The following is a 27,220-nucleotide window of genomic DNA, read 5'->3' as shown; positions in this document are numbered from 1 at the left end:
AAATGCTTACTTTAATTTTTTTCTGGTTGATACAGATGGAGGAGGCTGCATGTTGAATACTGCTAATTTGAAGATGTGTATTGTACCTGTGCTTCATGTGCTTTGTGTGGAGGTGCACTTTAAATTGCTTTGGCTGATGAAGACTGTTCAGACTTCACTCTGTCTTTCATATTAGGTGATGCTTTGCCATGAATACGTGACACCAGTGGTGTGCAGCTGCCTTTCACTGCCTGCAGCTCTCTTGGTGGAAATTAGGGTCTGGCTCAGCATCTCCTGACTGGCCTGAGGTCATTTCCCTGGCAGATGTGAGGTGCTTTCATCTTTTTCTCCTCTCTTTTTTGTTTGGCAATATTTCTTTCACTATGTGTGTGCTCTTTCATGTGGTAAAATCTTATTAACTCTGTTAATATATGTTTTATAAATTCATATACATAAACACACCGTTGCCAGCAGAACATGACAGCCAGCAGGAACAGGAGTACATTTTCCAGGTCAGAGACCCTGCTAAGGTAATACTCTTTGAAGATACCACATTTAATAACTTTAATTTGTCCATCATGCTATGTTGCAATGTTTTCTGGTTCTGATTTGCTATTCCTTGGGCTCTCAGATCTTGTGCCTGTGAGAAAGGTTAGTTTGACTTACGTTTTTAGCATGCTCTGTTAAGATGCTCTGTTAAGGAGATAATGCTTCATTTTGAATCCATGATTATGTTTATTCTCACCACACAGTTATAGTTACAGACTGTATTCCATACCAGGCTCTTTTTGGTTTTATTCACTGTATGAAAGCTCTCAGGGGGTTATCAAACTTGTGGATATTGATCGGTTCCTGATTTGTATCTGCCTGTGTTATATAGATGAATAGCTTGTGCCATACAGGGGCAGATCTCCACAGCTGGAGGGAAATCTGCTCTGTTACTAACACGCTGCTTAGCTGAGAAGAAAGATACTTTGCCTTTGGTTTCCTGTGCTGAGCTGTGCTGAATGCTAGGATTTGTCTCTAAGCTGACATGTTATTCTTTAAGCAAATTTATCTCTAACCTCTGTGCAATATGTCACAAAAGGCTTAGGTCTATATTACTTACTATACCACATAGTCCTTTACAGAGTGTAAATGTTTATTCCCTGTAGAAGTAACCGTTTCACATGGCCTAGGAAATTAAAAAGTCAGGACCACAACTCTTGTATTATGCACACCGTTTCTTTTATTACCTGAAACATATTTTGTTTAATAATAGCAATGCATTTAACAATAGAACAATAATAATAATAATATTGTTTTCTTATGTTTTTAATTTTTAGGTTTTATCTTTTTAACTTGTAGATTAAAACTGATTCGTTTAGTGAATAAAATTACAGTGCCTTAATTCTCCCCATGCCAAGAGAAAAGATTTAGACACCTATAGCATAGCGGAAGAAAATGGCCTTGAAAGAACAAGCCGTGGAAATACTGTGTTGAGTGTGCTAATGTATGTAACATCTGTTAAGCACTTTGGCTTTGAAGTTTTCTGTGTTAAGAGTTCAGACAAAACAAGGATCAAGAAATGCAATAGGTTATTTCAGAATAAATCAAGTTTACCCTTTTTTAGGTTGCAAGCTAGGTTTTAATTCTTTCTTGCTTTCTGTCCATGAACCTGAGTTCATACCTGAGTTCGACTCCATCTTTTATCTACCAGGTGACCCCTGAGAAAACGTATTTCATAAATGTATGCTGCTGCCTGAAAAAAGTCCTTACCACTTTTTGTTGATTTCAGTTATAACCCTTCTTTTTGCAGCACTTAAGAAACTTCCTCCTGTTTACCTGGAAGTACAATTCTTGATCTTACAACAGAACTTTTAGTGCTTTTATTGAGTACTGATATTATGATTTACGGTTGTATTTACAACCTCTGTCTTGAAAACATAATTTCTTGTTTTGAGTAAATTATGGAGAATCTGTAATTCAAATAACCAATTTTCAGAAGGATATGACAATGCATAGTTATACAAGTGTCCAAAGAACATGATGGTATATCTGAGTAAGATCTCAGTGAGATAGAAAGATGCAGTTCTAGGCATCATGAAATGTATTGATTCAAAAACACATCCTCAATTTGTGCTGATAGTCCCAGTGTTGGTATTGTTACAGAAACCAGAACCCTCTATCTGTCCCCAGTTCCAAGTCTAAACTCACACATCCTAAACAACTAGGAAACCTCATGTTTCTCTGTAACAGGAAAAAAAAAAAAAGTTAGTCATATGCTTGGTACAGAAACAGGGGTATTACAAAAAGCTAACTGATTATGCTCCCTTTATAGTCAAAAGGAGGCTTCTCTGAGGAGAGGTTCAGAATAACTGAGATTATAGGTTTCTGCTCTGAGTTGCTTGCAAAAGGAGCCTACCCTTCTCTTTTATCTGCACAGGAAGCTTATGGAGTCTTAGGAGGGAGCTTTAATATTTTTGGTTTAATGACATTGGTACAAAATGTAGTGGTGTGCTAATGACATTTGATAGGACATTAGATTTGGAAGATTAAAAAGTAGGACTAATTCCTATATAGGAAAAATTGAATTATTTACACAAGAACAAATCTAATGCAACATAAGGCAGACATGCATTTCGAAACAAATTGTAAGAATTTCCTTTGTAAGTGGTGGGATCATCAATTGCAGATGACAAAAGGATAAATATCCAAGTGTTTCAGTCAACAGCAGGGTGCCCATGAGCTATACGGTAATCTGGCTATGAAATACACTGGTGCAAATGTAACCCTAGAATTCACCTGACGTCTTGCCAGTGAAGGACACATTAATATTAGTATATAAGGCAATGGTGAGAGTTATTCTGACCAGCTATACTCAAAAGGTGAATTCACATAGGAAACTATATAAAATCTCTTAGAATGATCAAGGCTACAGTGAACCTGGCTTTAAAAAGGACAGCAAAACTGATTGAGAGGCAATACGATCATTGTCTATAAATTCAAATTTTGGTGGAGAGCCATATAGGAAAAAGTATTTGAGCTGAGAAACAGTATTGCAATAAGAATAAATGTGAATAGAAACACCACTAATGAGTTAAATGTTTTAAGAAAGATTCTAAGCCTTTAAAGAGTGGGATTCCAGACAGCCTTCTGAGTGAGAAGCAGTTAAAGCAAGTGTGACAGACTTCAAGATGATATTAGCTAAGTTCATGAAAACTATTGTAGGCAGTGATTCCTGGGAATGTAAGAAAATGCATGCAGCAAGACAGGAAATCCTTTTCAGTAAACAAACTCGAAATATAGAAAGGTTTGGAAAGTGAATGAGTGACATCACTTATATAGGTACCACTAGGCCCACTACTACCAAAAATCTCAACAGCTCAAGTGCTAAGAAAGTGAGTTTCTAAGGTAAACATATTATGATACAGTTTTGAAACAAACTGTTGATATGTTAGATTCCATAGAATTTCAAAAAGCTCTTAAACAAATTTTAATTTTCAGTAGCAGTCTTGAAACAAGTATCTTCCTCTACCCCATCATCTCTTAAGATTGAAAGTGTTTGAGAGAAACCCATTGTATTGGGTCTGGCTAAGATGGAGTTGGTACCTCCATAGCAGCCCCCCCAGTGCTGAGTGTCCCCCTGGCAGCCAGCAGGGGGTGTGTAACACACCTTGGGAGGGGCGGAGCCAGGACAGCTGACCCGGATTGGCTGTTCCATACCATGTGACCTCAGCTCAGCCATAAAAGCCAAGGGCAGGGAGGAGGAGGGGGGTATTTGCTACTGTGTTTGTCTTCAGGAGCAGTTGCTGCACACACTGAAGCTCTGCTTTCCTGGGAAGTGGCTGGACATCACTTACTGAGGGGCAGTAGAGAATAACATCTTTGTTTACATTTTCTTTCTGTGTGTGGTCTTGGTCTTTGCTTTAATTAAACTGCTTTTATCTTGACCCACAAGTTTTTCATCTTATTCTCCCCCATTTATTTTGCTGAAGTGGGAGTGATAGAGGGGCCTGGGGGGCACCTGGCATCCAGCCAAGGTTAACCCACCACACCCATCTTTAGTGATGCAGAAGTTTATGTCTTTCTCTTTTTACTGCATGTTTTGAGATACTGGCAGTATGCTAACTTTTCTTTGCAATAAAAAAGAGTAAAATACATTTTTATTTCCATTCTCTTTTAGGATTGACTTATTCTTTGCAATGCAGTTTGAATCTAAACTGATGTTAGATGTTTTGTCCTACTATCCATTTTCTTACGTATTTCATTAATTTAAACATAGTGATATAATAATACTTGGGTTGTTTTTGGTTATATATAGAAGCAAGAAGAGGACATAGGCTTCATGTGGACACCATGTAAATAAAACTTTCCAGTGGAATTCATTACTTTCCCTTAGTTCAGAGTCTTTGTACAGAAATTATGCTTCTTTTGGCCCTAAGCAAGTGTTCTTGAAATTAAGTGTAGAGATCATCCATTTCCCAGATCTCATGTTGTATTCATACAGCAAAATGGGTATAGAAGCAACAATGTTCAAGGAAGCCACTATCTTTCAGAGTTATCTACTGGCACTAGGCTCAGAACAAACTTCTTGACACAGAACAGACTGAAATCTAATCATCTAGGCTGCATGAGATTCCTCCTGTTTAGTTCAAAGGTTTGTCACAGCAGCTTCTTTGACAATCCTCCTAGTTATTCAATCACAACAGGCTGCGAATCCTCTAATCTTCTTTACAGTACTCTCTAAGGAGAAGTCTGTCTCAATGCTGAACACATGGAACTCTCACTGAGATGCCAGATTAAATGTGATCAAGTTTTTATTTTAATTAGTAATTTTGTGGTATGAACTATGCAAAAGAAAGTAGGATGAATGTTGAAAGTATCAATTAACTTTGAAAAATCACCTTTCTTTAATGTCACTGGTGATACAAAGTTGTTTAATTGCACTAGATATTTACTATGATGTAAGAAATAAGGGCCACATCATTTCTGACACTAATTGCTTTAGAACAAAAGCATAATATTCTAAGAAAGAACCATATGATAATAAGTGAGGCAGTCTTGCCTCACTTATTTCCTTATCTGTTGTGTCATTGGGGCTTTATCTGTAAATGATTAAGTCTGTCTGGGGCATCTGCCTATTACCAGGAATTTTTAAAGATATTTCTTATCGTATACACATAACATCTGTTACATTCAAACACATTTGAATGCAAACTCATAACTTATTTACATAAGCATATAATAATTTATGGATAAGGAAAAAATGTCTTAATCAGAGTATGATCCAGTGCTGTACAGAGTTCATGAGCACAGCACAAATCCTTCTACAAACTTCCTATTCTTCAGTTTTTATTAATACGCAGGGAATAAGAAACTAAAATGAAAACACTCTATTTCCCATAGTGATTTTTTTTAAAGTTGCAGTAAAATGTCTTGAACTTGAAAAACTTAACTTTCAATAGCTGCTTTAATTTCTCATTTGTTTTCATACAGATCCTAAAAAAATCACACAAGTGTAGGATCCTAGAGAACTTTGAGACATCCTGTAATCTTAGTCCCTGCAACTGCAAGCAGGGACCTGACCTACACTTCAGGAAACTTTAATTCAACTAGCAAGGGTAAAAATAAAAGAGAAAGAAGTGGTGGCATAGGTTCAGCTTGCATGGCAACTTAAGTTGCTCCACTGTCGGGAACCCTGGAAGACTTTCACAATATACTGAAATTCATGCCATGTACTATTAATGCCTATGCTAATTACATAAAATTCCTGTGTTAGAACTCCTTTCACGTAGCTTTCCTAGTATCATGAAGAAACTTGGTGAGTGAGAGAAAGAACCCTTTCCTCTGAGATTACTTCCAACTACTGCTAAGACCATTCTTTCCCTTTCTGCAGGCTTCTGCCACATTTTTTTCCATATTCAGCAACAAAGTAGGCATGTTCCCTGTGGACAACAGCTCATCGCACATCTCTCGAGTATAATTTATCCAAGGCACCAAATAAGACTGGGCTGCTAGACTCCTTTGACTTCTCATCTGATCCTCATATCTCTGCGTGTCACTGTTTCCTCTGTTCCTCTCTTGTGCTGTGCAACATGAGATGTTTTCATTTAAAATAACTAATATATAATATATGTAACTAATATTTGGAAAATGGGTAAATAACTGGAGACACGGTGTTTTAATAAAAAGTGTTGGACAAGATTAATTATAGGCATGAATACTTATGCTTGTCATAAAGTAATAATCCATTTTCCTTTACTAAATCATAATAAGCATTATATCTTATATTTATCAAAAAAGACCCTGATGTATTTGCAAATGTTTGGTATAAATGTAATTTAAATATAAATGCAATTTAAATATAATGTTTGATATTACACACACTAGTGTACTTGTCACAATGCTCAATTGTCTCAACAGATAATAGTAGAGATATTATTTATAATAAATTATCATTTCTTCTTTCAAAAAAAAGATATCTTCTTACTTTGAAAAATGTTAGGTCAATGGAGGATTTACAAAAAATGCTCTTAATTAAAGAAATAAATCAGTGGCAAAGTATGACAAACTATACCCTTGTTCTCTTACATATTCTAAAAAAAAGTATTTCTCCAATTTAGACAGTCAGAAATAAATATATATCAATATTATGAAAATATAATTTAAAATGCTGCTTTTTTTTTTTCTTTCTTTGCACTATTTCAGTCTGTGTAATGACATTCCTGTCCCTTTACTTGCTTCATTTAGTCTTCAAGGAAAACCTTCTGAATTTGCTGCCTTTTTAACTTCAGGCTACCCGCTGGATTGTCGTGTAGAGTGAATAGCATTAAGTAGCATGGGTAACTGCATCCTGCAGAATGGACAGAATTTAAAGGCTGTAGGAAAATACACCTCAGCAATGATTACAGCAAGCTTAATCCATTTTGGTACAGCCAGCACACCGTCACCGTTCTATGTAGTTTGCAGGTTCTCAATTTAGCCATTGCAGAAATTAAAAACCAAGCACTAAAAGTGTCAAGCTCTGAAAGAAAAACCTAAGCGGAAGGAATTTAAGTGCTAAGAAAAGTATTTTTATTTTTTAATACATTAATGTCTTTTTAGTCAGGCCTCAACGTGTACTGGATGCATTCTATCTGTTTACAATTTCAAGTACTGCAGTGATTAGCTGGAAACAACTAAGGAAAGGTGTTAGTCTCTTTATAAAATACACTTCTGTGTTTAAACTGGGATTTTTCAGAAGTGCCCAGCATTGGCCTTGTTTTACTTTCTCTCAAGTCAATTGGAGTTTAGTGCCATGAGTGCCATCTTTTTGGGTCCCTGGTGTTCTTACAATAATCAAGGATTTCTGAAGACTCTGCAGAGGATTGATACTGGGTCTGTTTCACCAGAGGGCTGAGGTTCTGTTGTTGTGATAGGACATAGTTTCTCCAAGATGCATCTGCTTGGTGAATTGTGTTTTGCAACTAGTGGATGGCAAGCATTAATAAGCATGGTAATTTTCTTGGTCGAGGTAATTGAGCTAAATGAAGTGCATTACTCACTGAGAGCATGCTACCAGCAGGAGTTCTCTTTATTAACCTGGCTATGCACCACATAGCAAATTACTTCTTAATCTTTGTTTGTTTTGTTATCTTTTTTTGCTATTAGCCAAATTAGAGAGGAAAAAAAATCTCCTTTTATGGGCCTGAGCAGGACTGGTATAGCCTACTAAGTAATGGGATGTGCCCATGAAAAAGGCAAACTACGAGCAGAAAACTCAGTCTTCCTGAACCACCTGCACTCATATGGCAGTTTGTGACACTGGAGCTCCCTTTTTTGGAAAATATTGAAAGCTGGGTTTTTGAATTTGCAAAAGCAGAATCAGAAGAGTATGTTTACTAGGTGGGAATGTTAAACATATTTTGTATAATTTTTATGTTTTATTAAAATCTATTTAGTGCATCTTATATTAATGTGTTTTGTTTATAATATCTAGATCCTGAGGGTGGCATATCAGACATAAATTTTTATTCCTCTCTAAACATAGCCCAGAATATGTAAGATCTTGAGATGAAATCTAAAAACATCTGAAGTCCTGGTTACCCAATTTTTTTCTTTAATACACAGCCTGTGAATATGGATTATCAATTTACACAGCATTTTGCAGAGTAGGGTTCATGATCCTTGACTGAGTTTTCAGAGTACTGCCTTAATATAAATAGTACATTGTAATCACCTTGGTAATCTGGGAAGATGAAACACTCTTAAAACTTTAGCCAGGCTTAAAGGCTTTTAAAAGACACAAAGGAGAGAAGAGGTCATAGAAGCTCTTTGTATCCCTCCTTTTTCTCTGATATATGCTGTCAGATGCTTTGTTTACCATTCTTCCGTCCTCTACTTTTTCTAGGACTTGCCGCAACTTCTTTGTTTCATCACCTGATGCCAGGCATCCACTACTACTTGTCCCTTAGGCATCTGTCTCCCCTCTACTCTGACATGTCTGAACACTTTATACAGTCCTCTCCTGGATCAGCTATCACGTGCCACAGGCTCTGTGTTGGTTCCAGCCTTCAGTGCAGGGTCATACAAAGGTCTCACATTTGTCTCTCCTATGTCACCTCTGTGATCATCTAAATAATGTCTTTATTTTCAGGATCTCAGTTTCGTTAAATGGCAGCTTCCCGATGCCCTTCCTGTGTGTTTCTGTGGTGCTTCTGTGTTGGTATAAGGCCATATGATAAGTGATTAGTTTCCAGCTGGATCTAGGCTGATCCAACAAATGCACGGCTGCACAAGTGCAGGACAGAAGGTGGGAAGATGTGAGCAGGGATTAGGCTATCCTCTTCTGGTCATCAGCATGAGCTCAGACTGGCAGAAGCTGCTCATCAGTTGTATCCACAATCATTATGAATTTAAAAGAAAGAAGTCCGCCTTCAGGTTAAGAAAAAAAATGCATCTTCTAAACTACTGAAGTGAGAGTAAGCAAAGTATCCCACTCCTGGAGGTACAGCTGCTGGGCTCAGGGCCAGGTCTGGAGCAGTGACCCAGAGGGCTGTCCCTGCCTTCAGTGATGGTGGGGAGAGGCTCTGGCAGGACCGAGGGGAAGCCTCAGCCAGGGCTGCCCCTTGTCCTGGGGAAGCTGCTTTCAGTGGCGGCTGTAGTGCTTGGCCCACAGCTCTAGGTCCCACTGGGGGGGCGGGTGCAACCATGCCTGGGCCTGGCCATGGGCCCCATTGGTCCTGACCCATGTCCCGCCTGGCCCTGGCCCTGGCTCTGTCCCAGCCCTGCCCAGCCATCCCAGGGCTGTGTCTGACTGTCGCCAGGCCTGACTCCAGCACTGGCTGGCTGACTGCCTTCTCAGCCAGGGTCCTGGACCTGCCTTGTCACCACAGACTTGCCTGGTGACCCGGGCTGTGGGCTGGCCTTGGCTGCTACCCCTGGGCCTGCCCTGCTCGCCTTGCTCGCGGCTGGGCCTGGGCCCTGACGGGGGAGTCCCCTGCCCTGCCCACCGTGTTGCCAGCTCCCCATCCCTGAGGCAGGGGCTGGTCCTTGCTGCTCCCTGGCCATGATCCATATTTGCTTAAGTGCTACAGAGTGTCTCACGTGAAATGCTTGCACTGCATTTCAAAAAAGTGCAGAATTGTGTATGTGCATATGTGTTTTATGAACCCTCCTCAACAGAAAGCAATCTTGGTAAATTATAAAGACTGCAATGATGTTTTATGCTAGCTTCTTGTTAATAAGACTCCACTGTCTTCTATTAGAGTGCAAATTAGGTGCTGACTGTTGTTCTGTTCCTTCATTTCTTGCTGTGAAGAGACAGCATAGTCTTAGCCCTCTTCACAGATTGTTCTGTTACATTACCATTAAAGATGGAGGGGAGAAACAATATATTGGCAGAGAGGGATGACTTGTGTGCAATCCTATCTAAACTGGTAGGAAGCAGACATCAAAAGTTTCAGTCACTCCGCCATAATTCAGCACTGTGGCGGATCAGCCATCCTTGTGCGTCTCTTTCAGATGTAACATTCAGGTGGCTGAGACCAGTGCATTGTCTCTCTACAGTTTATTAATGTCCATTGCCATGTGCCGCTGTATTCTAAAAATGATGAAATGCTGAGAGGGAAAGCCAGAAACTTTTATTTTTTTTCTTGTGGACAAACAGTTTCTATGGGAATTTTCAGGAGTAAATGCAGTCTTTGTCAAAGCTGTTGCTCACTTAGCAAGACAAAAAAAATTGTTTTTTCTTTCAGAGGAAGTTCAAAAATCTATTTTCCTATTGATAGATAATATAGGCTTTGCTGTACCATGAGTAAAAAGCTACTCTAATGCAGATGAACTGGAAGAAGGACACAGCTGGTGCACAATCTTGCAAACTGTCATACATATAAGTATTCTTACTGATTTCAGAGAAGTTAATTACATTAGTAGAATGGTTCATAAAGTAATATTACCTGAGACTTTAAAATTTAAAGTCCTTACATGGAAGCTCGTTACCTTTCCCTGAAATTCCTCATGGAGAGAGACAGGTTTGATCTAAGTGAAAAGTGTGCGTTTTCAAACAGGACATTTGCCTACTTCCCTCTTCCTTACTCATGTATCTGAGCCTGCACAGATGCATTTGAAAAAATTAAAAGTCACAGCAACAGAAGATAAGGTGAAACCTTTTCTGTTAACATCATTTCCATGAAAGTTGAGATGTTCTGGATGTATAGGGGTTGTGAATAGTTATATATCCACAAACCTTGCCTTATTAATATGTCTTAGTCTATGGGCATAATGATGATTTCTTACTGTGCAGATGAAGGGACTTTTTAAAAAAGTTTGACTCTTGGAGGATGATTAGGATAGGAAAATAGTCTACCTATGTGAAAACATAGTACCAGGACCCTAAGTACACCAACAGGCCTTAACGGCCCTGAGCAGCCTCCAGTGGGACGTCCACCCACACCCTCTGCCCATGGGCTTGGGGTGCCCACTTAAGCTCACACCTTCGTCACTGCCTGAGCTATGCCTAGGTGCGTCTAGCTCCAATTCTGTCTCTGGTCCTGTCTCCTGGATGAACTTTGGAGCCATGCTGTAGCCTCATCTCCAGTCCTATCTCTAGCCCTGTCTTTTTTGCTTCTGACTGGAATCCCTGGATGGATCCTAACTAAACCTGTTTAATCACTTGGTCTTCTTGATGGACGCTGTTACTACGATCCTGGTGTTCTTGCTCTGTTCAGACCATGTGGGACTGCAACTTTTTGGTAAGGACACTGCTTGCGCTGGGGTCACCCTTGGCTCCTATCTCCCCTTCTGCCAGGGAGCAGCTGGCCCTTGATGCTTCCTGAAATACAGTTGGAAAAATCTGAAATTCCAGTTAAGAAAATTCTAACAAACATTTTACCAACCTTTATTTCTATCAACCAAACAAATTATGTCTCTTCCTATAATTATTATAGAATCATAGAATGGTTTGGTTTGGAAGGTACCTTTAGAGATCATCTAGTTCAACTCCTCTGTTGTGGTCAGGGTCATCTTCCACTAGATCATTGTTGCTGAAAGCCACATCCAGCTTTACCTTGAACACTTCCAGGTATCCACAACTTCTCTGGGCAACCTGTTCCGGTGTCTCATCATCCTCATCGTAAAAAAAAATATAATTGTTCCTTACATCTAATCTGATTCTATCCACTTTTAGTTTAGAAACATCACTACAGGCCCGGGAAAAGTCTATCTTTCTTGTAAGACTGTTTTATATACTGAAAGGATGCAAAAAGGTCTCCCCAGAGCTTTCTCTTCTCCAGGCTGAACAATGCCAACTCTCAGCCTGTCCTCCTATGGGAGGTGATCCAGCCCTCTGATAATTTTTGTGGCCCTCCTCCAGACCTGTTCTAGCAGGTCCATGCCTTTATTGTACTGGGGACTCCAGAGCTGGACGCAGTACTCCAGGTGGGGTCTCACAAGAGCGGAGTAGAGGGGGAGAATCACCTCTCTTGACCTGCTGCTTGTGCTTCTTTTGATGAAGCCCAGGATACAGTTGGCTTTCCAGGCTGCAAGTGCGCATTGACACCTCATAGCTAATTTCTCATCTGCTGATAACCCCAAGACTTTCTCGGCAGGGCTGTTCTTAATCCATTCATCAACCAGCCAGTACTGATAATGGATATTTCCCTGATCCATGTGAAGAGCCTTGCACTTGGCCTTGTTGAACTTCATGAGGGCCCACACCTCAAGCCTGTCCAGGTCCCTCTGGATGGCATCCTTTCCCTCCCATGAATCAACTGCACCACTCAGCTTGGTGTCCTCTGCAAACTTGCTGAAGGTGCACTCAATCCCACTGTCTATGTCATTAATAAAGATATTAAATAGTACTGCTCCCAGTACAGACTCCTGAGGGACATCACTTATTCCTAATCTCAATTTGCACATTATCCAAATGTAGATTAAACAGTGACAGGGAAAACTCCTGGACAATGGGACTCTCAGTTGACTATCCTGTTGAGTTGTACGAACAGTCCTTGATACCTTTTTGACTAGTCAAACTAGAACTTTTCCAAATAATTCCCAGGTATGGGAATAGCCAGAAATTAGCATTGAGCAGAGATAATTCACAACTGGCACTTTTTCAGGAGGCATTTTGTATTGTTCTAGTTGGCCTCAGTGCTAGAGAGTGATCTGAGCATGTTTCATTTACTGCTATTGTTGTAGGCCACGTGTATCTGTTTGATTCTCCGTATGCATACACATTTATGTGTCTTTTCTCATGTGATAAAGACAGTTATTTCCTTAAAAATATTGTAGTGAGTGAATTTGAACACATAGACTCAGTAAGCTAGTGACCTTGATCAAGAACAGTGTCTGAATAAACTCCCATTAATCTTCAGGGCAATGAATTAATTTCCCTCAAAGGTACATTTTAAAAATTACTCTCCCTCCAGCTTGGAAAGCCATATAATAGGTCTGTTAGTTTAGTTTCATACCAACACAATGACACCAGTGCCATGCCTTCCAAGCTTGACTGTAGAATTTAGGGGGTAACTGTTTTGACAGTAGAATTTACCAAAGATTTACTGTATTTTTAGAAACTGTTGCTCCAATTAGACTGACTAAATATATCTGGATACATACGTGACAGGGAGTCAGAACAGCTCCGAGAAGAGAATGTTTTAACATAAACATTTTGAATTTCCTTTTAACAGATAGAGTTTGCCTTCTACTAATAAGCATCATACCCCTTTGTTTCATAAGCATATTGTAATTGTGTTAACCATGGTTACAGGATTTACCAGGGGAACTGTAAGCATCTAATAACATATCCTGCAATGACAAAAAAGGAGATGCTTTGTCTAGGTTTTCATTGTTGACCTACTGATTCACATTCAAATTACCAAGTTATTTATAACATTTCCAGTCACTCTAGTTAGAGTTATTTTTAATTGCATGTATTACTGCACATGCATGTACTAATGCACATGCATTAGTATTTTGCTTGATTATTCCTTATCTCTGCACTACAAAGTTTGTCTTGGTGAAGGAGAGGAAACAGATAATCTTCTCTATAAATAACTCTATGTCAGTGAAAGACTTTTGCTTTGTGTCATCAGGATAATCAAAATAATAGAAGGCAAAAACAAGCAGGAGGAGTTTCTACTCTGTTTTGGACTGCCTGTATCCATGAGTTTCCACTCAAAGGGATCTCATCAGGCTGGGGGGACAGGCTGGCAGGAACTTCATGAAGGTGAGCAAAGGCAAATGCAAGTTTCCATACCTGGAATGGAATAACCCCATGGAAGAGTAAAGGCTTGGAGCTGACTGACTAGAAAACAGCTTTGCATAAAAGGATGTGGGGATCCTTGTGAACAACAGGTGGAATATGAATCCAGAGTGTGTTCTTGAAGCCCTGAAGGCTGACCACATGCTATGCTTTGGAAAGAACATAGTCAGCTGATTGAGGGGGAGGGGTTATTTCCTTCTGTGTGACATTTGTGAGTTGCATCTGATTCCATCTTAGTCTCCCCTGTACATGAAAGGCACTGACTACATGGTGCAACACTAGCAGAAGGCCATTAAGATGACTGGGGAATAGAGCACAGGATGTATGAGGAGCTGCTGAAACAGCTGTCTTTGTTCAGACTGGAAATGAAAAGAGTTGAGAAGATGGAGGTAATCGCAGTGTTCCACTACCCAATGGGCAGTTATAGAGCATACGGTTACAGACCGTTCTTGAAGGTGCACAGCAAAAGGATGGGAGATAACAGAAACTAGTTAGTGACACGGAAATTTTAAGTATATGTAAAATAATAATTTTCATAATAAGGGTAGTCAAATGGTGGACCAGATTGCCCAGAGAAACTGTGGAAACTCCATCCTTGGAGATGTACATTCACAACTATACCAAACAAGGTTCTGAGTAACCTGATCTAAGTTGAGAGTTGGGTCTAACCTCCAAAATTGTTCTGCTCTTAGCAGGAGTTTGAACCTCACTCCTTCGGAAGCAGCCTTCTACCCTGAGATGTTCTATGAATCTATGCTTCTGTAATGAATGTTGACTATCCAAAACTTATTTTTTTCAAGTCTTCGTATTTATTTCTATTTTAGCAAAACAAACAGTCACCTAAGCTTTTCCCAAAGGTTGAATGACTCTAGATTTTCCCCTGAAGGATCATTACTGTTTAATATTTTTGTCTCTTCTCAGGAAGAGACAGTCCTAATCCTCTGGTTGCAGAGACTAATACTGATTTAATGGTATAAATCAGCAAAAAAAATGTGCAGGGTAAAAAGCTTTTAAGTCAGAACGATGTGACAAACATTCCAGCTATTCAGGGCAGGATCTTGGGACTTACTCCTTTGCTAAGGTAGGGAAATAATAGCTAAGCAGCAACATTGTTAGAATTAGTACATGTGTAGTTGAGCAAATCCTTTTCCTCATTTCTGCCATTTAGCATGATGTACAAAACAAACTAGCAAAAGCACATACTAAATGAATACCTCATATCTATGGTTGTCTTAGAATTGAAATAAAGCTTTTTAGAACCTTGCAGGACAGAAGGAACTCTTAAATAACTGAAATACACCATGCAGAAATATTAAGTCAGGATGTCAGGAAAAAAGCCTCAAATTTTTTAAATGAATTTACTCACTGAGTATCTTCTTTCCCATCATTGAGCTGCTGCTGTTCCTGTTGAGTTGCCTTAGCTGGTTCGGTTGATTTTTCAGTTTTTGAAGGCTCAGGTGCTTTTGCTGGTACTGTATCTAGAAAACAGGTTTTAATTTTTGAGTACTTATTTTTAAATAAATATGATAATACTTTTGGAGGACTCACAGCTTGGCTGCCATTATTTCTTCAGTGGACAAGTGTTACATGACACTGATCCTGGACCTGACCTTTGAGTAATTTCCTGCATAAATCTGTTTCAGTGCCAGCTGTACAGAACATGCTTATGATGAGCATACCTCTTAGATTGGTGGTTTTTAATCTAGATCCATCTGTAGCCAGCTTAACAATTGTCAATACAGAGCTCTTCGATATTGATAAGCAAGAAGAACACATGCAGTATGATAACATTTTAGTGTGTGCTTATTTAAAATATATATAGGGAGAGAGGACAGATAGATCTGTCCAGAAATGCATTGTTAAATACAGTAGGAAGAAAGAAGCTTATTTGCTTATGCATAGCAAATGCTAATGACATTATTTATACTCCAGTGTTTGAATTGCATTAAACCTCTTGTTGCTGCAGCTACCGTGACAATCCTGTTTGTTGCTGAGTAAATTATGATTGAAATGTATCATTAAGACTGTGAGTATGCAGAACTCTGGATAGTCTATTTCTTAATTTTTGTTACAAGTAACTTTTTAAAAGGAGTTTAAATGGGAAGTTTGTAGAGCTAGAAACAAGTTCTAGTCAAATTATATCATCTCTTGCCATTTAAGTGGTCTTATGTGATTAACTTTTCCAACTAGTTCTATATCTTTATTTTAAATTTTCATGCTGGAAAAAAATTTGAAAGCTGTCATCAGTCTGACACTTTGCATAGAGGAGGAACAAACTCAGCCTTCATAAATACTTTAAGTAATATGATTATGGAGGAAAAATCTTGGCAGCAAAACATAGCAAATAAATCAGGAGCCTGTTGTCTATGCTGTATTTTACATCCAAGACAGCTCAAAGAAAATCAGACCTTGAGTCTTTTGGATAGATAGTGTAAGATGAGTTTTCTGACAGTTAATCTCCATATTTAGAGAGTTATTCAATTCTGAGGGGTAAAAGCAGTTACAACAGTGACTTGTTAAGCTGCTCAGCTGGAAGGTGGGTGCTTGAAATGACACTAAAACAAAGCTTAGTGAAGGACAGAGGGTCAGCTTGTTTACAGCGCTTGATAACTGAAACTACCCTCCTACCACCATTTATTGGGTTTGGAATAATGTTTTCTTCCAAGCATCTATTAAGAGACACAATATTTCCTGAACTGAGTTTCAGACTTTTACCAGCTGGATAATTGATGACAAGAGCAGTGGGACATTTCTAGTGTTTTTTCTTAATATTTGTGTTAAGAAGTGAGAATGCCCTCTGTGAGCCCTGCTGCTCTTACAGGAATTTGTTTCTTAAACAGGATCACAGACAAGACCTAGGCAGAGGTATCTGTGGATGCCAGAAATCCTCAAGCTACAGTCAGACAAGGAACTGAAGAGAAGGCAAAGAAATCCATGTTCCCCAATGTGCTGGTCAACTGGGTTTTGACTTAGCAAGTTTAGGGGTTAATTTTCAAATAGTCCCTTGAAGAAATGTAGCACTATTGAGTATGAAGAGAGAGTCTGCAGGATTTGTATTACTTGTCACCTGTAAGCAGGGAAGATTTTTGTAAAGAATTCTGTTTAAAATGGACATTCAACTGGATTTATGGCTTAAATTGATAACAGTATATTGCCCACTTAATGGAAATGCAGATTATTGCTTCCTTTCTGCAGCAGTTACTATCACAGTACTATCTTGAGGAAAAGTCTGTTGCAAATATAACACTAGGGAATGTTTCATCTGACCTGAAGGATCTGCCAGGGAATTTTCAAGGTAGAGAATAACACACATGCAGGGAAGTGAGGACTCAGAAGAGGACTGTTGCTGTTCCTGTCCCCAAGAAGGTTCAAGAAAGAGTTTCTTACCATTTGATTACAAGGGTTCAAAATGCTTTTCTGGGACTTCCAGTCAAAAAGGCTATTTTTTAGGAGGGAGGAATTTTAAAATGGGTCCAGTCTTCTGGCATGCCGAATGCTTTCTTTTAGTGAAATACAATTTCTTTATCCTAGGAATTTCTCAGAGGAAAATCTCAGAGGAGCTGCAGTTACAGAAAATAAAGGAGGTTTCGACCTATTTATAACTGACTAATTTATGTGTCTTCCTACTGAATCTTAACCTGTTAAAATCCTGATTAGACCTTTCCTCAGAGGATCTCTACAAATGATGCTACTGACTCTGTGCTTTCCTTGGCACATAATCCTCCTGTGTTTTTGTGGTCAACATAACATGATGTAGAAAAGAAGATGCAAAACCCAAAAATTTCAGCACTTGCTGTGGTTTCTTCTCCCTTCTGAATTCATGGTTTGTCATTTCCCAGTTCTTGCTGCCCTGACTCCTCCAGCCAAAAGGCCATGTAGTCAAGAGTGACAGCAAGGCTAATCTCAACATAATTATCTCACTTTAGGAATTTTCTTTGTTATAATAATTGCCCCTAGTTACATCTATACTAGCAGGAAATACAACCTGATAGGAACAATTGGAACAATCAGAACAATGAAATGGTGCTGAAGGCCTGGCACCCACGCTATATCTGTTTGAGGCAGCTGTATTTCAAACCAGTTATACTTTGATCCTCTGAAATGAATTACCATCAGCAGCTCGAGTAAAGTAAGTTGACTCATGGAGTGCTTCTTCTGGTTTAGTTTTATTCTAAAGGAATCCAGTCATGCATTCCTAGAGGTTTTTTGGTGAAAAAGCAGAGCAAAGTAGGGGACAATCAGGAGATGTATTTCAGAAGAGCTATCTTCATCTGAAATTAAATGCCAGTGTAGATACACTGTATAGAGTAACGGGCTCCTGAATAAGACAATCCATCTCTAGAATGACAATGTGTGTATGGCAAGGCAAGACCACAAAGTAAAAAAAAACATGGTGCTTGTATATAAGCATCCCATTGCAGAAGGATAATGGCTTCTCAGCCTGTTAGATATTCTCAAGGTATCCAGTCTGTGGTCTGAAACCACATGAACCAGTAAATGCTGACTGCATTCAGACTGATGGAAAACACTGTAATCCTATGAATATTCCAGAATTACACAAGTTTTTAGAGTTCATAAGTCTCCAGGACCAGCACATGGCTTATTTGCATTAGGATGAGGATATCATGGTTTAGCACCACTGCCAGCTGTGTGTCAAGTTTTAGCTGTTTCTTTCTATGTGAAACTGTGAGGGCAGTCTGTGTAGTCACATTTAAAATACCCTAGTCACTCTTCACTGCTTAAATCTAGCTCATGTCCCTCTGGCTTGTGAGACCGACCTTTAAGAACAATGTGGTAGACATTTTAGGGAACATTTAGAGTAAAACAATTGGTTTCTAGAATAAATAATGATCCATCAGGTAGATGGCAAGGCTTACAGGACAGCAATGAAATCTTTTATTGGCTTTACATAACTTTTGTCATAGTAAAGAAATCATGAGTGAGAAAAAGGAGTCAGAATTATGCCAAGATACCAACATGTAAAGTTATTTTCAAAACAGATAGATCCATGCTTACTTAATAAAATAAGGGATTTGAGTTTTTCTGAATGAATTCCATTCCCATTATACTGGAGTATAGGTAAGGTAAAGCTGCCAACATATTAGCAGTGGTTGCTGAGGAATGCAGCCCACTGGTGTCAATGTATTTGAGATCATTTGGCCTCCCCATAAGAACAATATAATTTAAAATTAAGTTGGGAAAAGTGTTGCAGGTTCTGTTTTAAGATGGAAGGGAAATCTCCCGTTGAGAAAGTATAATTTTGTGGTCAAAACACTGCTCTCTGGAATACTTCAAAAAGGTAGCTGGATAAATTGAGGGGCCCACAGAAATCTCATCATTACCAGTGATCTGCCTAGGCTAGCAAGGAACAAGATGCAGGTTTTAAGACCAATTTGTTTCCGTCTCTTAGTCTTTCAGATTTTTCTAAGTTTTTTTCACAGGTATTTGTTCTTCCAGGAGAGACTTAGGCCAGGCAAAAAAGTAATATAAAAAGGCTATTGGGGAGACAAGTCTTTCACCTGTGTTATCTTAGTCAGGTTGACAATGCTCTCTGCTGGAGCTTGGTATTATTAAACCTTCATTGTTTATTCTTGTCCCCTACTTTCATACCTCCAGTAACACAACATTGGAACAGTATTGCAGGATTAGTTAGGATAGCTGGAAGATCTCTGCATGTTGGAGGTGTATACCCAGCATTCTGAGGCTGCTCAGCTCCCTTGTTCTTGTTTCCATAAAGCAGTTTTTATCTTCAGTTTTCACTTCACAGTTTTGGACAGAGACCCTTGACAGTCTTTCATTTGATTTCCTGCTGCCACAAACACACACACACTTGCAGAATAGCCTGTAGCAGAGTATTTCCCATTTTTGCAGTAGAGCAAAAAAGAAGATACTTTGTACTTACCTATGGGTTTTAAGCCTTTTTGATTGATAATTCAGTTTGTTTTTTCCCTCTGCAACTCAAAATGCCTGAATGTTGGAGGTTTTCTGTATTAAAACTAGTTTAAACCTGCTCATGGAGGATCAACTCCACTTTCATGTTTCTAAAATCTAGCACTGTACACACTGTCCTAAACCTGTAGGCATCAGGCCTAAAGACTTTTTTCCACAGAGGAAGCTGTTGGTATAGACAGATTTGTCAGTGCCAGGACATAGCTCTACAGGGACATTGTTCTTGCCAAAATAATTTTGTTTCTTCTAAAGCCATCAGTCCTAAGCTTACACAAGTATTTGTGGATCAAAAAACCTCTGTCATGGGCCTAGCCCCACAGAGGTGTTGCTGACTTCTGGCAATGGGCGATGTCAGCAAAGGACTCTAAAACCCAATGGATCCACTGAGATAAGTCAGTCATTTTTACACTCATTCATAATTTATTCTACTTCCCAGTCCTTGCTGTTACTGGTGTTCTTCAAAAGCCATAGACCTCCAAAAGACTATTACCACCTCTCTAGGCTGGCTAGAACAGCTCCTTCCCCCTACTCCCTCTGAAGGTCAAAGTGGAGATGGAGCAGTTGAGCTGCCGGCCTGCTGTTCAGAGCAGGGGAAGAGATTGCCTAAGGAAGCAGACTCATCTCCTATCTGACCCCTGCTTCTGTCTGTGCAAACAGCAGCAGGAAGCTCAGGGACAGGAAAGAAAACACTTTGTGTTGTGTAGACCACCAGCCTTACTGGTTATTCAGCATCAGGAGGTATGCCTCTGGAGCAGTCAGCCAATCTGAAGAAACTTTCTTCCAGAAAGTGAGAAAAACATAAATCTCTCAGTCACTAGGCTGGCTTTAAAAAGCTCTGTTTCTTGTATCAGCTATGTCCAGATACACATTTCATAGCCTTAATAGCTGGCCTTTAGCATCACAAATGTGTTATCCTTATTGCAAAAAATGAAGAGAAGGAAAATATCAAATAAAAGATTAGTTTTTAGAGATAAAGATACGAATAAATATCAGTTAAATGTATTCCTGAGTACAGAACAGAAAAAATGCTCGTTTTACCACAATTTAGAAAGAGAAGACTTTAATCTCCAGAACTCCCAGCTGGCCCCATTGCCTTGTACTAGCAAGTCTGACCAGTATCTTATCTATTCTTCCCCTCCCTTTCTGGACTGCCTGGGCATATGTGAAGGTAGAAATTTTAATGGCTAACAGTTACTTATGGTCCTCATACAAAAAGGAAAGAATTCCCTGGGCTTCTTCTTTTGGATGTACAAAAGCACATTTTAGCACAACTTGATCATTAGCTGATATAGATTCACTTCATTTTGAATCCACAATATATTGTTTTGCAGGATCATTTACAAAACCTTGACTCACTTGTATATTTTTCTTTGGAAGTAGTATTTCCATCACAACACCTTAGTACAGAGTGTATTTTATATTAATCAAATATATTGTTAAATACTTTCTTCTACTGCTAACTGACTTTTACAAAAATGTAGCCATTTTAAAATAAACTGATCCTTAAAACATACTACATTGTGTGACAATGACAGTATCTTATTAAAGATAGTTAATTGACTAGCTATGTATGTAATACAGTTGTAAACCTTAACACTCAGTTCTGGTGTTTATCACCAGGACTAATGTAGGCAATCTTTGTTTAAAGAACATTTAATATTATTCTTTTGTATTCCTTCAGTAAAGAAAAAAAGTCCTGAAAATATGATTGGCCTGAACTGTCTCGATCAGCTTCTCAATAATTAGCAGAAACACAGAAGAGAATTAGTCATGGGGAGAGAAAAAGCCAAAGATAAAGAAGTCCTTTATCTTTGTTCTGTTGAATATGTAGATTTAGTGGCAGCCTGAAAAGCTTGTGTAGCTTGGTGTTTGTGCTCATATGATAGAACTATTTTAGTTAATATACAAAGAACAATGTTGTCAATTTTAACAGTGCATGGAAATACTTGAGGTTAGACAGCATTGTTTGACATGGGAAACACTGCATAAAGACATGGGTAGAGCCTGCTAGTAGGAGGCAGAATGGCTCATGTGTGAGTAATTTGTTTTTTAGCTATCTCAGTTACATATATCCCTTAGGAACATAATTTTAAGCACTTGAAATCAGTGGTTTTTTGTAATTTCCTCTTTTCACAAGCTATTAAAAGTCTCAAAATAGGTTAGAAGCCTCAAATAGGCTCTTAAATGTTACAATATGATAAATGACATAGAGAGCAGGTTCTCTTAAATAGCAGGAGTAAAGACTGACTTTTGCATTTGAAGAAGTAGGGTGGGAATGAAAGAACTGGTCTGCAAACATCCTGAGTTACTTCTGACATAATTATGATTGTCCTTGCCTCCCAGAGGTGTTCTTGAGCTATGTCCACAAATACTTGAAATATGTGCCTATAGAGTCATGAAGATGTCAAGAAAAATAAACACACAGGAAACCTATGGAAGGAGAGAAGCTTCAGCTCTGACTTCAAAAAGTACTCCCCTTTGTGACTTTCCAAGTCCAATTTTTTGAACAAATGCGCTGTGCAGGTGAGAACAGTTCAGAAATCAGTGGGGCTGAAGTAAAACAATCAGTAAGTAGGTCCATCTTAACTCAACCCTCATCATCAGTGGCTAACAAAAGTATTATGAAAGTTTATTTTCCAGGTAAAGAAATAAAATCTGTATGAAGAAGCTGGGTTTGTTTTCCTAGCATTTAGCCCTGTCACTCATGTGAAAAATGAAGATCTGAAAGGAATTAAAAGACCTCACACCAGCAGGAGTGGAAGCAAGCTGATTAAACATATTCAAGTTCTTGCTAATCTTCAAAAACTACACTGTATGGGAATAATAGCTGCCTTGTTGACTGAGTGCCAGTGAACTTTATAAAGGATCAGAAGACAAGGAATAAGATTATTATTTAAAAGTCTCTTGGCATTTACAGGTTTGGTTCTTAGAGCTGCAGCATTTTGTATCAAAATGCTGTACTTGATTTGTATTTTTTTTAAATACAAACCACTTATTTAACCCTGGATTTTGAGTTGTGAGGGGACCGGTTTTGTAAAGCAGCTTAAGAGTCAGATTCATAACAGGCCAAAGGCATTTAATATTTAATCTCTAGGGTTTATAACTTGGTTGTAATCCATGTAGATTTAATTGGTGCCTAATTACCAGAAATCAGCTGGGGTTTCACAGCAACAGGATTTTGGTGCCCTCAATAAATACATCTGCTTTATTTCTATATACAGGAAGAGGGAATGACTATCTTTTATACAGCAGCTAGTGATAAAAGCTTTCTTATAAGAAGAGGAAATCTTGGCTCTGGGCCTTGTTTATTTGTGATAGGGTCAAATACCCATTGTGAGAATTATTTTTTCCTTTTTTTTTTTTTTTAAATTCAGCAATGTTGTAATATAAATACATATTGAAATCAAAGTTCTTCATTCCTCCCACAAGGCTAGTGTTTCAATTAACTTCTAGGTTAGTTCCAGGCTCTGTGCTGTACTCTTATCTTCTCAGACTTCACAGGTTTTTTCATTCCTTTCTGCACAGTGGCCCAGCAATCAGGAAGGCCACAGAACTTCCTCCCACATGTCTAATCTAGACTTTACATGGGTAGTTGGGGAGCTCTACTGGAACATGAGAGACATGGGTTTGAACTCCGTTGTTATGAAAGGAGGTAAAACAGCTAAGCTAATATATGAAAGGTGGCAGCTATCAGCAGCATCTGGTGCTTTTCTTTCTTTAGTCAAACATTTAGTGGAAAAGGGGATGTTCCTCAAGTACCTAAACAGAAGTGTGCTGACTGGGAGAGAGTCTGGAGTGAACTGAAGTTCCTTTTGAGCAGCCTTTTCTTTGAGGTGTTAGACTTTCAGAGATGTTGATTAAAATCCTAGTTGGTTTTTTTTGGTGTTTTTTTTTTTGTTTTGTTTTGTTTTGTTTTTTTAATCTATCAGGGCTTCTCACTTAGGATATAGATTTTCTGACTCTTGTCAAAAGCACCAAAATCTCATGTGCTATAGAATAGCACTTGCATTTAATTTGTGGGCAGGTATATAAACTTTGATATATCCTCTGGGTACTTCCCAAAGCATCTAGGCTCTGAAGATACTAAATATTGCTGAAAATGAATATGGTAATCTCCCAGATGGGAGATTCTGTCTACTTTCTGATCCAGGGGTGCAACTGCAGCATGCATAGAAATACCTGTCATAGTTTTAGTCTAGCTTTCTCACTCAGGTCCTACCCAGAACAAAGCAGTGTCAATATGGACTTCAGTAAAAGCTGCATAAATATGTCTGTGAATCTGGAAAAGGTCTTTGAGAAACTTTCTGATTTAGTAGAAGTAGGAAGACTAAAAACCAGAATACTGGAAGCAGGCCAGTTTCTAGTGAGGGAAAAGTGAGAAAGAAATGAGAACAGACTTCAGAACAGCAGTACTTAAATGTGCTGGGAAGTGTTTAGAGAAAGGGAAAGAAAAGGGATGAGCTGGAAAGAATCACACTGGAATGAGCTGCTAGGAGGATGAAAGAAATTGTGATACAGGGAATGATAACAGACACCAGCTAACGGGGAGGCTGGACGTGGCCTTCTAAATAGCGTAACCACCAACAGAGCTATTGAACAGCAGTGTGTAAAACAAGTGAAGCATTTGTATAGCTAGTCAGTTACGGGAAGTGATAAATATTCAAAGAAACTATAGCAATTGGATTCAATATCACTGAGAACCTGCAATTAGGTGAATCACACTTTGTTAAGAACATAAAGAAATGCAAGGAATAAATTAAAACATGAATCCATTATGGATCAAACTGACTAAGCACAGAGAATTAATTACAGAGTGAACTAATTATGCAGAGAATTAATCACAAAGCAAGCTATTGAGAGAGAGGGCAACTCAGGAGGTGGAGAAGAGCCAATGAGTAGCCAACAAAGAAGCCAAAAGTACCAGGTGTTGCTGAGTGATGTAAGTGGCCAAGTTTTAACCAAACAGGCTCCAATTGTGCCTCCTGCTGAGTTCTCATCTGCGCTAGGAACATTATGCTGCTTTGTGAAGTTTTAGGAGAAAGGGAGGTGATGGCTGGTTTTGGCCATGTGGGAAGAGGGTGGAGGTAAGCTTTACTCAGCCTGTTGGTTTTTGTTTCAGAACTATGGAGCTGCAAAATGGGACTGTGATTACAGGCTTTACTGTTCAAATTTATTCTGGTTATACCAAAGGAACTCATGAGAGATCTTGTAAAAGCTTTTCTCTAACTAGTTTTTAACTTCTCTATTTAACTGATCTCCCTTCACTAGTGTTGGTTGAGCCCTTGCTGTGCTTTTAATAATTCTCTCCAAATTTGTACATACCCTGCAAAATGCTTTGTCTTGTCTCTTGTCATTTGCTTACCCACAGATATTCTTACTTTTTCTTCTTCTAACAGCTGTCTATATGATTTTAGGTGTGATACAAAGTTCACTAAGTTTTGCAGGAGTCTTTATCTAGACCTTCCTGTGAACTGCTTGAGACCAGCCTCACTTTTCTGGAGTTCCTTATTCAGTTTGGATGGTCAGGACTTATGTACAGGGTGCTGGAATTCATAAACTTCTCCTAAGGTCTGGTGCCTGTGTAAGTTCTCTGGCTTGTATAGCTCTTGTCTATCTATCTCATTAGTACCCACATGCAAAACAATAATCTGTCTCGTGTCCGTTTGCAAATGAGACTTGAAGCACTTTCCAGAAAACTGTGTATTTAAAAAAACCCCAAACAATCACAGAGCCTATGTTATATTTTCCCAAAGTAATTGATGAGGTGGTTGCTTCTAAGCCACCACTTACCTTATTTCACATTTTAGGAGGGGAAAAAAAAAAAGGTAACATAGTATACCAAAATTTAGATTAATGAATTACACTGATCTATAAAATTAGACCAGATTTTGGATGGAAACAAATTTTCTATAACCATACTTCATTCTGTCATGGGATGGCATCTGTGATGTAACATTGCTAAAAAGCCACAAAAGATCAGATTTGATTTTTTTTCAATTGTTGGCTTATTGCTATGGTTAATTCATATCAGATTTTGTTTTCTGTTGATTTAGTGCTACAGCCATTATATAACAAGATAATTGCATTAAATGGACTTTGTTTGTAGTTTCATTATGTGAGGAAAGGAATTGTGATACTTGCTACAATTACACAAAGTGCAAGTAGGTATTATGCAAGTTTTCTTGTTGTCTTCTTCCAGTTGCTTGTCTCTCCTTAAATCATCTTTATCACAGAAAGCTGAAGGCTATTCAGCTTATGCTTTGCTGCTCCAGGACAATGAATCTGAATTGTTTTCCCAAAGGAAAAGCATGAGGTGACAGGAAAACTGGACTTGTGTTTTTCTCCAGTAGTGGATGATGATGGAAAAGAAATGGGCTGCACCAGTGGTGCCGTGAGAGAGGGAAGAGGGAACACGGTCTAGCAATAGTTATTACTTCACCCATCCTGAGCCTTTATTTTCATAGCTGCTGCAACAGTCATTCTGTCCCTGGTATCAGCAAAATCGGCTTGGTTATTGGGGAGTGAGAGGAGGGCAGAATAGCCATGAGCAGCTGCCACTGTTTTCAGCAACCAGCTCCTTAGGCAAATAATTGCCTCATATTACTGCCCTGAGCCCTACACTGTTCCTGTGTTCTAGTTCTGGATGTCTTCTGAATGGTGATGGCAAATGACTTTTAGTGGCATTACTTTTTTTTAATGATTTGTTTGTTTGCTTTTTTTTTTTTTTAAAGTTTTGAATGTCTGTCCAACAAAAGATTTGAATGTTAAAGTCTCTCATCTTCATTTTTTTTTTCAATTTATATGAGAAGCATACCCAAAAGACGTTAAAAATACTCAATTTTCTTTCTTAAGCTACTAAACACCTTTATTTTAAAATAAGGTTTCTAAGAAGTCGACATACAGCAAGAGAAAATAGGCTTTCTTAGAATAGCTGTTTAAAGTGTACAAGCTTATGAAGGGACTGTGTGCATGAAAGCTTGATGCCTTTAATTATTGTTGGATAGTGCCAGTATTTCTGTAACAAATCATTGGTCTGGGCTTTATGGGAATTCAGAGTTCTTGATCTCTTCAGGGATAAAGAATAAGATCAGCACCTGGCAGAGCATTCGGAAGAGGAACGATTTTATTTACAGCCCTATATAGTGTACATCTGTTTTGTCCCGATAATGTTTGAGTACTCATAAATAGCTTATTACTGACCTTGTTGCTTTGATACAGGTTCTGCTTTCTTATCGGTGTCTGCTTTCTGCCGTTCATCTGTTTTTTTATTTTCACCCTTAAAAAAGTAAACAGGATTAGAAACTATAGGTGCTCATTGTTGAAAATGGTGAGGATGGTTTGATGTTTGCAACATTGTCCTAGAAATTTGGTTAACCAAGTTGACACACAGCTTTGTTCCTGTGTGTTCTGCCTGTGTTCTTAGACAAGACCTTCCAGCTAGGTTCACAAAAGGACTTGGATACTGAAATTAAAGTGATGTCTTCACATCTGCTGCACAACTCAAATAATTTAGCCTGGAGTTTTGCTGCTGCATGTTTCCAGAGCCTCCTTCATGTTGCCACTCACATG

The 27,220-nt window shown here is 38.7% G+C and overlaps 1 protein-coding gene across 1 annotated transcript in view; it reads right to left on the bottom strand.

Annotated features, from left to right (window-relative positions):
* CNGB3 (cyclic nucleotide gated channel beta 3) overlaps nucleotides 1-26,927 on the bottom strand; it is a gene marked incomplete at its 5' end in the record, with an annotated part of 63,426 nt that extends 36,499 nt beyond the window's left edge. Inside the window, 2 exons of the mRNA XM_010081052.1 lie at nucleotides 15,069-15,180; nucleotides 26,852-26,927. Coding sequence (XP_010079354.1) covers nucleotides 15,069-15,180; nucleotides 26,852-26,927 — 188 coding nt within the window. The remainder of the gene's footprint in view (nucleotides 1-15,068; nucleotides 15,181-26,851) is intronic.
* Nucleotides 26,928-27,220: the final 293 nt, after the last annotated feature.

The sequence above is a fragment of the Pterocles gutturalis genome, unplaced genomic scaffold (genome assembly GCF_000699245.1).
Source record: "Pterocles gutturalis isolate BGI_N339 unplaced genomic scaffold, ASM69924v1 scaffold17456, whole genome shotgun sequence".
NCBI lineage: Eukaryota > Metazoa > Chordata > Aves > Pterocliformes > Pteroclidae > Pterocles > Pterocles gutturalis.
Note: the sequence above shows the minus strand (reverse complement) of the source record. Positions and strands in the feature narration are given on the sequence as shown.